At 45.6% G+C, this 17,359-nt stretch overlaps 1 protein-coding gene across 3 annotated transcripts in view; it reads right to left on the bottom strand.

Moving 5' to 3' along the window:
- Positions 1-4,381: 4,381 nt before the first annotated feature.
- The window catches only part of LOC115481594 (TBC1 domain family member 20-like), a 47,112-nt gene continuing 34,134 nt past the window's right edge, over positions 4,382-17,359 (bottom strand). For all 3 annotated transcript variants that reach the window (XM_030220862.1, XM_030220870.1, XM_030220880.1), the window contains exons 6-8: positions 17,003-17,144; positions 5,726-5,910; positions 4,382-5,023 (exon numbers count right to left, since the gene is read on the bottom strand). In XM_030220862.1, the coding sequence (XP_030076722.1) occupies positions 4,783-5,023; positions 5,726-5,910; positions 17,003-17,144 (568 nt within the window). In that variant the 3' untranslated portion in view covers positions 4,382-4,782. The remainder of the gene's footprint in view (positions 5,024-5,725; positions 5,911-17,002; positions 17,145-17,359) is intronic.

The following is a 17,359-nucleotide window of genomic DNA, read 5'->3' as shown; positions in this document are numbered from 1 at the left end:
ACAGGCCTTTCTCCAGACCTTCTTGCAGGAACGCCAACACTGAAGAAATTGGAGCAGTGAATGGAGAAAGTGAGCCTGCTTCACACCATGCTGCAAAGATACGCCAAACCCTGGCGTAAGCAGTAGAAGTAGAGCGCTTCCTCGCTCTCAGCATAGTGGCGATGACCTTGTCTGAGAAGCCCTTCTTCCTCAGACGCTGCCGCTCAATAGCCAGGCCATAAGACCAAAGGGAGAGGGATCCTCCATCACCACGGGACCCTGATGTAACAGGCCCTGCTCCACTGACAGCCGCAGAGGATCGTCGACTGAGAGCCTGATCAAGTCCGCATACCAGGGACGTCTGGGCCAATCCGGACCCACCAGGATTACCCTGCCGGGATGCTTTGCCACCCGGTCTAGCACCCTGCCCAACATGGGCCAGGGCGGGAACACATAGAGGAGCTCTTGTGTCGGCCACTGTTGGAGAAGAGCATCTACTCCCAGGGATCGAGGGTCCCGTCCTCTGCTGAAAAAGCGCGGCACTTGGCAATTGGCCGATGACGCCATCAGATCTAGGCTCGGCTGGCCCCAGCGCTTCGTGATGTCCAAGAACGCCTGAGCAGATAGCTGCCACTCTCCGGGCTCCAAGGTATGGCGACTGAGAAAGTCCGCCTTGACATTCATGACTCCGGCAATGTGGGCCGCTGACAGCTGTTCCAGGTTCGCTTCTGCCCACTGGCATAGACTCATAGCCTCCTTGGCTAGAGGGGCGCTCTTGGTACCTCCCTGGCGGTTGACATAGGCCACAGCCGTGGCATTGTCCGACAGGACCCGTACAGGCTTCAACACCAGTACCGGGATGAACTCCAAAAGCGCCAACCGAATGGCTCTGAGTTCCAGGAGGTTGATAGACCACTTTGCCTCTGCAGGAGACCAGAGCCCCTGCGCTGTCCTTCCCAAACAGTGGGCTCCCCAGCCCGACAAAGAGGCGTCCGTCGTGACGACCATCCACTCTGGGGTCACCAGAGGCATTCCCGCAGACAACTTGTCTGTCTGCATCCACCAGCTCAGCGCCTTGCGCACTGCTGGATCCAAGGGAAGGCGCACAGCATAATCCTCCGACATCGGAGTCCAGCGCTGCAGCAGAGAGTGTTGAAGTGGTCTCATATGAGCCCTGGCCCAGGGCACTACTTCCATCGTGGCCGTCATAGAGCCCAACAGCTGCACATAGTCCCAAGCCCGAAGAGGAGAGGCTACTAGGAACTGGTCCACCTGAGCCTGAAGTTTGACAATCCGATTGTCTGGCAGGAACACTCTGCCCACTTGGGTGTTGAATCGAACTCCCAGATACTCCAGGGACTGAGTCGGGCGCAGCTGGCTCTTCTCCCAGTTGATGATCCATCCCAGGGAGCTCAAAAGAGCAACTACCCGGTCCACAGCTTTGCCGCACTCTGCATAAGAGGGGGCTCGGATCAACCAGTCGTCCAGATAAGGATGGACTTGTACTCCTTCCTTTCGCAGGAAGGCCGCTATGACCACCATTACTTTGGAAAAGGTCCGCGGAGTAGTAGCCAACCCGAAAGGGAGGGCTCTGAACTGGAAGTGTCGGCCCAGGACTGCAAAACGCAGAAAGCGTTGATGAGGAGGCCAGATGGGAATATGCAAGTATGCTTCCTTGATGTCCAAGGATGCCAGGTACTCCCCTGCCTTCACTGCCGCTATAACAGAGCGGAGAGTCTCCATGCGAAAGCGCCGCACTTTCAAGGCCCGATTGACCCCTTTGAGGTCGAGGATAGGCCGGACAGAACCTCCTTTCTTTGGTACCACAAAGTAAATGGAGTAACGCCCCTTGCCAAGCTGACTTTCTGGCACCGGAACGACCGCACCCAGGCGGATCAGATTGTCCAAAGTCTGCTGCACTGCCACAGCTTTGACCGGAGACTTGCAGGGAGAGAGTACAAACCCGTCTCTTAAGGGTCGGCAGAACTCTAGCTTGTAGCCGTCTCTGATGACTTCCAGCACCCAAGCGTCTGAAGTTATTGTGGTCCACTCGCCCAGAAACGAGGACAGCCGTCCTCCAATCTGCACTGGGGCGTGGACCAAGACCCCGTCATTGGGTACGAGACCCTGGGGGAGGACCGGAGGGAGCACCTCCGGGACGGCGGTCTCTGCGAAAGGAATGCTGCTTGGGGGAGAAATTCCTCTTAAAGGAAGAGGGGGCAGAAGAACCCGACCTGCCCGGGCGGTACCGACGGGCTTCCTGAAACCGTCCTCTGGAGGTACCGGGACGAGCACTAGCCCGAGCCCTGACCTCTGGTAACTTCTTGCCCTTAGACGTGCCGAGATCGGTCACGATTTTGTCCAGCTCGACCCCAAAGAGCAGCTTGCCTTTAAAAGGCAACCTAGCCAGGCGGGATTTAGAGGCGTGGTCAGCAGACCAATGTTTCAGCCAAAGCCACCGCCGCGCAGCGACTGTCTGAGCCATGCCTTTAGCTGAGGCTCTCAAGACATCATACAGCAAGTCTGCCAAATAGGCTAAGCCCGATTCCAGGGCCGGCCAATCAGCCCTCAAGGAATGATCCGAGGGGGAAGCCCGCTGCACCATAGTCAGGCACGCCCTGGCCACATAGGAGCCGCAAACTGAGGCCTGCAAACTTAAAGCAGCCGCCTCAAAGGACGACCTTAAGGCCGCCTCCAATCTTCTGTCTTGGGCGTCCTTTAGGGCCGTGCCACCTTACACCAGCAACGCCGTTTTCTTAGTCACCGCAGTGATTAAAGAATCCACGGTAGGCCACAGATAGGCCTCACGCTCACTCACAGCCAAAGGATAGAGGCGGGACATAGCCCTAGCCACTTTAAGGCTCGCTTCTGGGGCATCCCATTGAGCCGAAATTAAGGTGTGCATGGCATCATGCACGTGGAAGGTTCTAGGCGGGCGCTTCGTCCCCAGCATAATGGCAGAGCCAACAGGGGCTGAGGGAGAGACGTCCTCCAGAGAGGAAATCTTCAAAGTGTCCATGGCCTGTAACAACAGGTTGGGCAAATCCTCTGGGCTAAAAAGCCGCGCTGCAGAGGGGTCATCCGCTCCAACCGAGCGGGGATCCGTCTCCTCCAAGGAATCCGCAAAGGACCGTTGGGAGACCTCAGACACGCTGCCCTCATCTACATCGGAGGAGACAAATTCCTCCAAGGCCTGGGAATCAACCCGAGGGCGTTTGCCTCTGGGAACCTCAACCTCTTTACCAGACGAGGGAGCAGGGGCAGCGTTGTGCATGAGGAAGGCCTGATGCAGCAGCAAAACAAACTCGGGGGAGAAACCCCCCAGACTGTGCACTTCCGCAGCCTGGGCAACAGCCCTAGACGCACTCTCAACCGGCGCTCGAAATAGCGGGGGAGAGACATGCTGCGCATCCAAAATGGCGTCCGGCGCGAAACTCCGCGAAGGAGCCACGCGGGAAGAACGGCTCTTAACATTAGCCGGATTTGTGCCGTCGCCCAAATTAAGGGCGTTCATGGCATTAATGTCTCCAACCTCAAGGGCGGCCCCCGAAGAAGCCGTCCGAGCCGCGTGGCCGGCCAAGATGGCGGAGGCGAGGAGCGGGGGATGGGCGTTTATGGCGGGAAAAACCGCCACGCCGGAGGAAGGACCGGGACATTCATCGGTCACTAAACTGTCACCCATCAAGGGCGAATCAGGCTGTAAAACCCCCACATCCCCTCTAGAAGCGCTCCAGCGATCCGGGGAGCGACCCTTTGCGCCCTCGCCCTCCGACGCCATATGCCACGAGGAGAAGAATCGGGGAACCCCCTGCCCGCTAGAAAAAGGTAAAATTACCTGCTTGCCGCTCCGAGCTGTAACGAACTGGTGTCCCAGTGAGTAGCTGCAATGAACGTTTAAATAAACGTCAAAATAAACGCCTTTAAAGACGTTTAAAATTTTTTTTTTTTTTTTTTTTTTTTTTTAAACGGAGCCAGCGGGAGGGGGGAGAAAAGGAGGGACCTGGCACCACCAGGTTTGCACTTGCTCAAAAGAGCCCTCAACCCCAGGCCTCAACAAAACCTAAGGATTAGGCTTGGAGGCCTAGCCAGAGCTGCTGCTGTGTGTGACCACCACCTGCTGAGATAGAGAACATACTGAGGAGTTTCCGGCAGCACATGACCACATATAGGGAGGCAAAAGTTTGCTCTCTATCTCCACCTGCTGGTAGATGGACACAACCCACCAGTCTATGGATTGATCAGCTTGATGATATGGAAACTCCATTATAAAAACACCTTCATAGATGCCTTGATCTTCACAATGTAGTGTATCAAGAAATTGTATACTTGTGCCAATAATATTCCACCAACTGATAGTCAAAAGAACCACACTGACTACTCCCAATTTTAATAAATTACTTCACTTTATTCTGTTGTGGTTTAAAAATATCTGGTGTAGCAGTACTAAAGGATCCATTCCTGAGTCTGTCAATTTCCAGCCTGTCAGCTGCTTCTATAAGAAGCCTCTCTCCCTCCTCCTTCTCAGCAGAGGAAACCAGAACTGGTACAAGACAGGATGATCTTGCAACACATCCACAGAGGACAGTGACAGATAATTAGGCAGTTGTAAGCCACGAGTCTAGTTCTCAACGTTCTGAAATGCCCAGCCCAAAACCTCCCACCTGCTCTATAGGTTACCAAAGTGCCATGGGGCCTATCCCAACTGGAAATTAAGCAAAAAGAAGTTCAGTCCAATTAAAAGACACAGGATGCTCCTTGCCAAAAAACCAGCACCCCCAACTAGAGAGGGGACCAGAACTGCAACTAGAAGAGCTGAAACAAGAACTCAGGGGTCCATTCCAGTGCTGTCTGTGCCACAGCCAGAGCTGCAGCTCCAAGTGTGGCTGAAAGTCCCCAGACTGCCATCTTCACCAGTCCATTGTTTCCCATTACTGGAAGAACGCTGGCAGCTTCAGAGTCATTATGCAGCCGCTGGCGCAGAATGCTGTCGGGACGCTGATCTAGGGTGGCTCGCTGAAAGTCCTGAAATGTTGTAATGGTGATGCTGCAGGCAGAAAGGGAAAGAAAAATAAAATTGGTCACTACTTCATATGCCCCCCCCCCCCCAAAAAAAAAAAAAAGAAAAACCTGAGTGTACAGCCCTATTAATGCATTTGAGTGAAGCACTACCACACCCATGAGTTCACATATTAAAGTGCTCCAGGCGTATCTGCCATTATTCTAAGAATGCTACAGGTACAATCTTAGCAATATGCCAGCAATTTGGGGGTATCAGCACTCGGAGTTCATGTGCTGAAATGCTATTCTGTGAATAAGCATTGGCACTGCAAAAACTGTATGTACAGAATATCATTCTAGCAATGTACAGATGTGTACACAAGATATAGCATCTGCTAGCACAGACCCGTGCACATGTGTTTGGTGTGCTCTCCCGTTAGCACATTTTGTTGCCTGCAGCTTATTACTGGTTACTGCATTGGGTGCCAGTATTTTATTTTTCTAACATGTGCATTAGGAAGCCCAGTGCTGAACTTCAGTGTACAGATGTCACACATGGCTTTCTGCATCATTGTGTAAGATCTCCATAATAGCATGCAGGTACTCTATGGCTCTCACTGCATCCCATGATGTCATCTTTTAACCTGCCTTCTATTCTCAGCAGAAAGGGCTCCATGACACTACCTGCTAACTTCTGCCCCTCCCCCCTTCAGGTTCTTCAGCTGTACCATAGCACCCCTCCTTGTACCTCTTGCGGTACTGCAGGGCCGCCTGCTTAGCCAAGTCATAGGGTGGGTGGTGCTGGAATAGCTCATCTGCCTGGGAGATCAGAGTCTCATAGGGGAGGTCCTGAGGAATCCGAGACAGCAGATGATGTACACTGGCCATGTCGCAGTCACAATCCAGCACTTCTTGCTCCCGGTGCAGGACAATCTGTAGAGACATCACAAAACATCTATTCAGAGGAAAAGTTCCCCAACCAACTTCTTATCCTGAATGAGTCTCTTCCATCTAGCTAACCAGCTTTCAAGCCAAAACAATCGTAGTCCAAGAGGGACTCTATAATCAGCCATCACAGTAACTCTAGTAGAAAACCTCCACACAGAGAGGCCCCACAACTACCATTTCTCCATCTTGTGTTATGAACCATGTATGTTACACTACAAGTAGAACAGCAACTCTATTGGATGAAAGGCAGGAGCTCGCAGCTAAGTAATATAGTAATGTTGGCAGATAAAGACCTATATGGTCCATCCAGTCTGCCCAAAAGAGTTGTATCTGGCACTGTGCACATTCCATTTCTTCATGATTAAACACTATCATGAACAGGGCAGTCAGCAACTTGCCTTGCTAACTTCATATGGGCAGTTATATGATGCAATCTTGGAACGTAATATCACAATACTGTTGCTTTCAACCCTAAGAAGGTCTTCCCCACCCCCACTGCTAACATTATTTAGTCACCAATATCCACTTTATGATTCTACCCCTCCCACTGTAGAGATACACAGCTCCTGCAATCATACCATATGCTTTGAAAGAAATTAAGTATGCTCATATCATATCACAATCTCTCCACAGTCCATAGAAGTCTGCCTGGCTCCGATTCTACTTCCCAACTAGAAGAAAAAACAGACAGACTTCTAGAGCTGCTTAGAGACTGTGGGGCGGCTCCACCCCTGAAGGAGCAGCCAGATATCAGGGAAGGCATTTATCCCACTGATGCTCTGACTCTGGGCCTCTGGAGCACGGACTTAAAACAATTGCTCCTGAATTTTTATCTCAATGAGGATGGATTTGGAAAGGTGAGTAATTAAATCTAATCAGTTTTCTCAATGGTCCCTCAACCTACATATTCTGATGCCCATATTTCAAGACTGGTGGTGGGGGCACATCAAATTGATCTCTTTGCCAACACAGAGAACACAAAGCTTCCCCTTTACTGCTCCATCCTTCCTTCTCCCTTACATCTTGCAACTGATGATCTAACAATTCCATGTTGTTATAATAAAGGTCCTTGAATATTGAACATCCTCTTTGTATTCGCCTCACCTATTTGTTTGGTGTCTAACAATTCCGTGGACTTGGTCGCTTTTTTTTTTATAGCTACCCTCCATTTCCACTCATACTGAAAGTCCTGCTTAAGTTCTAACAAAGGCAATGTGGAATGATTTTCCTGGTGCCCTACTGGCCTTAGGGAAACCGGTTCCCTCTCCTTCAGCCTCACAGTTCCACCCTCTCACACACAGGATGTTTCGGATCCCAGCACTGATCTCTCAACGGGAGGGCTGACTTCTTCATCCAGACCTTATCTCTAGCCCTCATAGCCTGGAAACTCGGCAGTTTCTAGAGTCTACTCTCAGCATCCCTCAGCCCATCCAAGATATCCTGATAGCTGCTTTTAAGCTTTCTACTATTAGAATGTATGCATTCAAGTGGAAAGGGTTTTCAGTCTGATGCTGTATCAATGGATATGACCATGTTATGTGTCTTACAATGATATATATATATATATATCAGTGGCGTTCCTAGGGGGGCTGACACCCGGTGCGGATCGCTGATGCGCCCCACCCGCCGGGTGCAGCACGACACCCCCCCCCCCCCGGGTGCACGCCGTGCGTGCCTGTCCTTCGTTCGTTCCATGCTCCCTCTGCCCCGGAACAGGTTACTTCCTGTTCCGGGGCAGAGGGAGCATGGAACGAACGAAGGACAGGTGCGCGTGGCACCCTCCCCCAGCGGCGTGCACCTGGAGCGGACCGCACCCATCTAGGAACGCCACTGATATATATATATATATATATATATATATATAGATAGAGAGATAGAGAGATAGAGAGATAGAGAGATAGAGAGATAGAGAGAGAGAGAGAGAGAGAGAGAGAGCTTCCTCATACATTTTTGTTTAGGGAATAAAATCCTGTGCTTGAGGAGAAGAAAGATCAAAGATCTTAAGTTGTGAATTAAGTTTGACCATCTTCTGTTGTGGAAAGAAAATCTTCCCTAGTATGGTGTTAAAATTCACTCCCAAATATCCTAAGAAGGTCAGAGTTTGCTCTTTCAAATAATTACCATAAGCAGATATCATCAAGAGAAACCTTTGCTCTTGCAAATAATTACTATACTATACCATTACATTATTTCAAACAAAATTCTAAGCGGATATCTTCAAGAGAAACCTCTACAGTCAAGGGTCTATGAAATAGTTCCAAAATACTTTTTGGATACCTTGATCTTATACCAACCAAGGAGATCCCACTGTTCAGAAATTACAAAGCAATTATATGTTTTGACTTTGGTGGATACTTGTAAGAAAGCTTTATCTGTTGCAGAAGCGACTCTTTGGAATCAATTACCTGGCTATTTGAGATTGTGTTCTGATAGATCAAATTTTAATAAACTTCTTAAAACATTTCTTTGTAAAATATTTTATCACATTACCATCACATTACATATATTATTAGGATTTATTTACCGCCTTTTTGAAGGAATTCACTCAAGGCAGTGTACAGTAAGAATAGATCAAATATAAGCAATAGACAATTACAGCAGTAAAAATATTCACAAACAATACAAATTATGGCAAGGTATACTATTTGCAATGTTACAGCTATTCATAAGAACGGTCAGACCAATGGTCCATCTAGCCCAGTATCCTGTTTCCAACAATGGCCAAGCCAGATCACAAGTACCTGGCAGAAACCCAAATAGTACCAACATTCCATTCTACCAATCCCAGGGCAAGGAGTGGCTTCCCCCATGTCAGTCTCAATAACAGACTATGAACTCTTCCTTCAGGAACTTGTTCAAAACTTTTTTTAAACCCAGATATGTTAACTGCTATTACCACATCCTCTGGCAGCGAGTTCCAGAGATTAACTATTCTTTGAGTGAAAACATACTTCCTCCTATTTGGTTTTAAAAGTATTTCCATGTAATTTCACTGAGTGTCCCCCAGTCTTTGTACTTTTTTGAAAGAGTGAAAAATTGATTCCATTCTACACCACTCAGGATTTTATAGACCTCAATCATATCCCCCTTCAGCCGTCTCTTTTCCAAGCTGAAGAGCCCTAACTTCTTTAGCCTTTCCTTATATGGGAGGAGTTTCATCCCCTTTATCATTCTGGACTCTCTTCTTTCAACCTTTTCTAATTCCACTATCTTTTTTGAGATTTGGCAACCAGAATTGAATGCAATACTCAAGGTGGGGTCACACCATGTACTGATACAGAGGCATAATAATATTTTTGGTCTTATTTTGCATCTCTTTCCTAATAAATCCTAGCACCCTGTTTGTTTTTTTTGGTTGCCGCCATTGGCATAAGATTTCAACATATTTTCTACGATGACACCTAGATCTTTTTCTTGAGTGCCAACTCCTAATATGGACCCTAGCATCAGGTAATGATTCTGATTATTCTTCCCAATGTGCATCACTGCATTTGTCCACATTAAATTTCATCTGCCATTTGGATGCCCAGTCTTCCAGTTTCCTAATGTCTTTCAGCAATTTTTCACAATCGCATGTATTTTGACAACTTTTAATAGTTTTGTGTCATCTCACCTCACTCATCGTTCCGTTTTCTAGATCATTTATAAATGCTAAATAACTCCGGTCCCAGTACAGATCCCTGCGGCACTCCACTATTCACCCTCCTCCATTGAGAAAAATGGCCATTAACCCTACCCTCTGTTTTCTGTCCAATAACCAACTCATTTAAACAATCGCAACTAGTAACAACACACTTCTTCTACAATTCGACATGTCCAGTGCCTTTGACATGGTTAATCATGAAATACTGTTACATATACTAGAATACTTCGGAATAGGAGGTACAGTCCTCAAATGGTTCAAAGGATTCCTGATCACAAGATCATACCAAGTAACAACGAACGCGGAAAGATCACCCCCATGGACACCTGGAGTGTGGAGTTCCCCAGGGATCCCGCCTCTCGCCAACCTTATTCAACCTGATGATGATACCTTTAGCCAAACTGCTAGCTAATCAAAACCTCAACCCCTACATATATGCAGATGACGTCACAATCTACATCCCGTTCAAACATGATCTAAATGAAATCACCAACGAGATCAACCGAAGACTTCAAATAATGCACACCTGGGCAGATGCATTCCAACTAAAACTTAATGCAGAAAAAACACAATGTCTTGTACTCACCTCAAAACATAACACAAAACACTTCTCCACCATAACCACGTCATACTGTTCTCTCCCTGTCTCAAAAATCTTGAAAATTCTTGGAGTCACCATTGATCGAAACCTCACCCTCGATGACCACGTGAAGAACACAACAAAAAAGATGTTCTACTCCATGTGGAAGCTTAAAAGAGTAAAACCTTTCTTCCCAAGGTATGTATTCCGCACCCTGGTACAGTCAATGGTAATAAGTCATCTGGACTACTGCAATGCACTATATGCTGGATGCAAAGAACAAACTATCAAAAAACTACAAACTGCCCAGAATACTGCCGCCAGACTCATATTTGGAAAAACTAAATATGAAAATGCAAAACCCTTAAGAGAGAAGCTCCACTGGCTCCCACTTAGGGAGTGCATTACGTTCAAGATCTGCACGATTGTACACAAAATCATTCACGCAGACGCCCCAATCTACAGCCCCAATCTACATGCTAAACCTCGTAGACACACCTCCAAGAAACGCCACAAGAGCATCCTGCAAATTCCTCGACCTGCACTTCCCCAGTTGTAAAGGACTAAAGTACAAGCAGATGCACAATACCACATTCTCGTACTTGGGCACGAAACTGTGGAATGCACTGCCTACAGACCTGAGAACAATCAACCAAACAACTATTTTTCGCAGATCTCTGAAGACATATCTCTTCAACAAGGCATACAATGAGAACTAACAGTCACACTAATCCACCCAACAACCCACTCAGTCAAGATAGCTCACCTACTATAACTACCTTAATCACCCCTTTCCTTCTTCCTTCTACCCTTACTTAACCTCAGCACAATATTAAATGTATCTGTCACTCTGCAATGACTTTGTTAACAAAATTATGTAAGCCACATTGAACCTGCAATGACTATGTTAACAAAACTATGTAAGCCACATTGAGTCTGCAAATAGGTGGGATAATGTGGGATACAAATGAAATTAATGAAATAAATAAATAAATAAATAAATACCTAATCCACAGCACATTGCCTCCTATCCCATGACTTTAATTTTCTCAGGTGTCTCTCATGAGGATCTCTGTCAAAAGCTTTCTGAAAATCCAGTTACACTACATCAACCAGCTCACCTTTAGCCACATATTTACACCTTCAAAAAAATGAAGTAAACTGATGAAGCAAGACTTCTCTTCGCTGAACTCATGCCCACTGTCCCATAAATCAAATGTAATTCCCACCAGATCTTCTCTGGTAAAATTTATAAACAAAAAAACAACAACCAGAGAAAATGATGGTGCAATGTGAGAGGATTGACCCAATTACATTCTTTAAAGAAAAATAACAAAAAATAAAAAATAAAAAAATTCTCAACTTTTAATTTTTACTTTCTAAACTGCTCTCCTCAGCAGAATCATCGCAAGTTCTACTCTGCAGGGTTTTGATAAATCTTCTTTAGGAATTCGAAATGTTTGTAGCTCAAAATTCACGAGGCAAGAAAAGTGCCCTTCTTCTAATACAGCCATGCACTATTAAAAGAAGGGCACTTTTCTTTTCTTGCTAAATAATTTTAGGCATATCCCCAGCGGTACACTGAAGTAAAATGACTGATTATCCAGTGAGATACCATGTTTCCCCGAAAATAGGACATCCTCCGAAAATAAGACCTAGTAGAGGTCTTGCTGCAATTTGAAAATATAAGGCCTTCCCCAAAAATAAGACCTAGCAGGGGAGGCCTTATTTTTCGGGGAAACATCGGGTCGCCCCCCCCCCCCCACCCGAGATCGCCGGCTCCTCCCCCTCGATCGCCGGCTCCCCCCGCCCTCAGTCGCTCCTGGAACTAACCTCTTAAAACGCTCCCTTTCACCATTCATCTTCGTACTCGCAGCAAGGTAGGCCACTCCTTCCTTCCGTGTCCTGCCCTCGCCTGACGTTACGTTACGTCAGGCGAGGGCGGGACACGGAAGGAAGGAGTGGCCTGCCCTGCTGCGAGTGCGAAGATGAACGGTGAAAGGGAGCGTTTAAGAAGTTAGTTCCAGGCCGATTTATCATAGCTAAGGTAAAGATAGATGGAAGGCCAATGCTGTTGGTGAATGTGTATGCCCCGAATGTGTACAGCAAAAAGTTTTTTCAAAATTTAATTAAGCGTATCCAAACAATAAAATTACAAGATCCGCAAGTGCAGACGGTAATAGGAGGAGACTTTAACATTGTGGCGGATGAAACCATAGATAAGACTTATACCAAAGGGAGAGGAAAAGGGGATCATATGAAAGGCATTGCTTGGATGTGTGATGCACTGGAAGTTATAGATGTGTGGAGAATATTAAATCCAGATCTTAGAGACTATACACACTATTCAAGAGCGCATCATACTCAATCCCGGATTGATTATCTTTTAATTAATGAGGGGGCTCTCCCAGATGTGCAAGGGGCAGGCATAGATGCTACTGTAATATCTGATCATGCGCCAATCTATATTATCATCAATAGACAAGACACGCAATATAAGAGACGGAAATGGATATTTCCAATTGAGCTTTATTATGATGAGGAATTTTTGAGATATATAAGAGAGAAATGGATGGAATATAAAATTCATAATGAGAAGCATACATCAGAACCTATATTATACTGGGAGGCAGCGAAAGCTGTACTCCGAGGAGAAATAATAGCTTATTGCAGCCGAAAGAAAAAAAAGACGAGAACAGGAAATACTCAGGCTAGGGAAACAATTAGTTAAATTGCGACGGCAATATGGAGACACAGCCCAAGCCACAATAAGAGAGCAATTACTAGCCACACAGATAAATTTAAATACTTTAATCCATCAAAGAGCTATTAAATCAGCAATATACTATAGATATCAACTTTATAAATTTGGTAATAAGCAAGGCAAAATGCTAGCAGGGCTGATCAGGAAAAAGACTGGCCCACAAAGGGTGATTACTTTACAGCTCCCCTCAGGAACGGTAACACATTCAGAGAGTAAAATTAGACAAATATTCCTTGAATACTATACCCAGCTCTACCAGGCAAATACAGAAGATCAGTTAGAGCCAGAGCTATATCTAGATAATATAGTAATACCACAGATAACAGAAGCTCAGAGGGAAATAATTAATAAACCCATAGACTTAGATGAAATAACCAGGGCCATCAAAAGTAGCCCTTTACAAAAAGCTCCGGGACCTGATGGGTATCAAGCTGAATTCTATAAACTGTTAGAGGCAGAGATTGGGAACCCAATAATGATGGCCTTCCAGCGGGCAGTAGATCAGGAAAGTCTACCAGAGACACTCCGAGTGGCAGACATTGTGGTATTTCCTAAACCAGGAAAGGACCTGAACAGGCCAGAATCCTATAGGCCAATTTCCTTGATTAATTATGAAACCAAGCTATTGGCGGGTATTTATGCTAATAGACTAGCAAGGATATTACCAGACATCATAGCCTTACCACAAGGAGGCTTCATTAAAGGGAGACAGATAGTCAAAAATATTAGACAGATATTAGCCTCATTAGAATGGGTGAGAAGAAAGAAAGAAGATTCTTTACTCATAAGCTTCGACGCCGAAAAGGCGTTCGATAGAGTAGACTGGGGATTTATGTTTCGGACAATGAAAGCATATGGGTTTGCAGGGTCATTTGTAAACGTTATAGCCGCTTTATATAAAAAACCCTTAGCCAGGCTTTATGTCAATGGGGACTATACTGAAACATTTGAGATTGGTAGAGGCACACGACAAGGTTGCCCCTTATCCCCCTTGTTGTTCGCGTTAACCCTGGATCCGCTGATACGGACAATACTAGAAGACCAGGAGATCACAGGGGTGAGAATGGGAACTCATGAATTTAAAATCTCGGCATTCGCTGATGACCTCTTGGTCCACCTTACTAAACCACAGGTGGCATTACCGGTATTACTAGAACGATTCAAAGAATATGGCTCATTTTCGGGCTTTAAATTAAATATGCAGAAATCAGAAAGTATGCCAACACAAGATACAATGCTGGCGGGGTGGAGGGGGGAGTTTCCCTTACGATGGGTCACAGGTGAATTTAAGTATCTAGGAATAATTCTGACAGCGGATCCAGGTAAACTCTATAGGACAAATATAGATAATCTTCTGAGGCAGACGAAGCAGACATTGGTTCATTGGCATACATTGCCGTTGACATTGAATGGTAGAATTAGCCTTTATAGCATGGTACTATTTCCCCGATGGCTGTATGTACTACGACAGCTACCATTATACCTACAACAGAAAGATGTTAAACAATTAAAGAGAATGTTGTCCTACTTCTGCTGGGGGGGCAAGAAACCAAAAATTAAATTTGAAAATCTGAGTGGGAAATTGCAGAAAGGAGGATTGGGGCTACCTAATATACGAGATTATAATTGGGCATGTTTATTAAGGCATATGGCAGATTGGATAATAGGAACGGAAGAATACACCCCATGGGAGATGGAAAGAAGCTTATTTAAACCATATCACCCCTATTACTTATTACATGCTCCTGCACATAAGATCCCTACAGAGTGGAGGCAGCATCTTTTATTAGCCCCAATGAGAAAGACATGGGACTATGTAATTCGCCTTTTGGGGAAGAATCCTAGATGTACTGACATGATACCAATAATGGGGAATGCTGACTTCCAATCGGGGATTCAATCGATTAGACACTACAGATGGGCAACAGAAGGGGTGGTGGTAGTGGCGGATGTATTGCACAATACAGGGCGGATATTGACACAAGGTGAATTGGGACGGATAGTTGGGGAGGACAACGTAGATTGGTACTCATATCTGCAGATGAAAATGTATACGGCTAGACTGATGAGAGAGGGGTGTACTAGAGAGCTGTACCCTCTGTTGGAGCACTTTTTTCTACCCCCAGGGATAGAAAGAGTTACGGTATCGGGGATGCATATAGCCATAATGCAGCTGAAAGTACCTAAGTCACTCACAGGAGTGGCCCTAAAATGGACGCATGATCTAGGACAGACAATCACAGAAGCTGACATCTTAACACACATGACAGAGATTAAAGATAACCTATATTATGCAAGACATAGGGAAACTCAGTATCGTATAATCATGCGGGGGTATTTCACACCTAAACAAGCATATTATGCGGGACGTATAACAGAGAGTAAATGCTATAAATGTGGAGACACGGATCCGTCGCTTTTACATATGCTATGGGACTGTGTTTCTATACAGAGATTCTGGATGAGAATAAAACAATATTGTACATATATTTTACATAAATCAGTTATGCTAACGCCCCAGAGGTGTATACTGGGGTATAAAGGAAGCAGGACAAACTTGAGAAAAGCAGAACGCCAATTTATGTATAAAGTCAGTATCATTGGGAAAATGTGTATAATGCAATATTGGATAATGGAAGAAGCTCCCTCGTATTGGCACTGGCGTAGCGGGCTGCAGAGGCTCGCTACGTGGGAGGCCAGAGATGCGAGAGATACCCCCAAAAAGAAAAAGGAGTTTTGGCAATTTGGGAACCTTATATTCAATCGATGGGGGGTAGAGCCCGCAGTTTAATACTGAATACGTTACAAATGTATAATCAATAACCAGATGACTGAAAGGTGTTAAATATATTAGAGAGAGAAGAGGGAGAGGGAGGGGGGAGGGGTTAGGTGGGGGGGTAGATTGGGAAGGGAGGACGGGAGGGAGGGGAAGAAAAGAGGGGAGAATAATAATAATAAAAGTGCACTGTTGTTGGTGTTAGAATTGGTTAAAGTTAACAAGAAATATGATAAAGAGGATTGTACATAAGACTCAATTACAATGTTAAATTGCAACTTCTTTAATAAAAACTATTGAACTATAAGAAGTTAGTTCCGGGAGCGACTGAGGGCGGGGGGAGCCGGCGATCGAGGGGGGGGGAGCGACCCGATGTTTCCCCGAAAAATAAGGCCTCCCCTGAAATAAGACCTAGCGGGTCTTGGGGAGCAAAAATTAATATAAGACAGTGTCTTATTTTCGGGGAAACACGGTAGTAGTTGTGCTAACTAGGAAATAAAGATTAACATGAAAGGTGGTGGTAAAATGTAACTCCCACTGAAAACTTTGAAACATTGTACTGTCACATCTGATGCAGACATGAGCATGTAAAATAAAGTTGTTGTTTTTTAAATGTCCTTATGTAAAACATTCCACAGATTGGTGACACCAAAGAAAAGTTAAGACAAGACAGCTTCCCTCTTAGGCCTGAGCTTAACTCAATCACATCTTCAACACAAGAAGTTCTCTCTCTCTCTCTCTCTCAGGGCCTTGAAAGTCAGGGACTGAATCTCAAGATTATCCAAAAACTCACCAGAACCAATGCAAAGACAACAAAATTGGAATAACCCTGCCTTGTGGCTTGTTCCATTAATTCCAGCAGCTGCATTACAACACTACAATAGTCAAGAGATGTTACTAAGTGCCTGGCCTATAAAAGTGGTAGGAAAAAGTGACACTTCTGTAGAGGGCGTTGGCAATATCACTTAGAATAATTTGTTCTGTTCAAGCGATCATACTTCCAAAAGGACATAAACAGAATGGTGATGTGTGGAACAGCTTTCCAGTGGAGGTGATTAAAATGAGGACTGTATCTGAATTCAAGAAATCTTGGGACAAACAGAGGATCTCTAAGGGAGAGGACAGACTATAGAGCTTAGCAGGTACCTGTATGGATGAATCTGGATAAGCCATACAGTCTTTCTGCTGTTATTTTCTCCGATTCCATTAAATTTTTGTAGGGGAATATGGACTGTATCTCTAAGTACATACAGTAAACATCATGGACACACACAAACCTCCCTGCCTGACTCCCTCCCTGGAAACTGTACGCACCACAGCAGCAAAGTAGATAGCCATGAGTGGATGGGATGCAAGGAAGAAGTCATAGAGCCGCAGGATGTGCTGGAAATTGGACAGCACGTGGCCATACCATGTGATCAGCCAGCTCAGTGCAAAAACTGTGCCAACTTCAGCCCTGGGAACACAAATGACAAAGCATGAATTAACAAGTGCTCTGCTCCAAAACAGATATGCCTCTCCACCCACTTACAGCAGCTCAATATGTGCAACCTGCCAGGAAGTCCTGCCTTCTCATACATGAATGTCCCTCACCAATTTCCTGTCCAACATCTTCAATGTGAGACAAGACTGCCTCCTCCACTGCTCCACTTAACTTCCTCTTGGGTTCTT

This window comes from Microcaecilia unicolor, chromosome 1 (genome assembly GCF_901765095.1).
Source record: "Microcaecilia unicolor chromosome 1, aMicUni1.1, whole genome shotgun sequence".
Classification (NCBI taxonomy): Eukaryota; Metazoa; Chordata; class Amphibia; order Gymnophiona; family Siphonopidae; genus Microcaecilia; species Microcaecilia unicolor.
The sequence above is the reverse complement of the archived record's forward strand: the minus strand, read 5'-3'. Positions and strand labels throughout refer to the sequence as shown.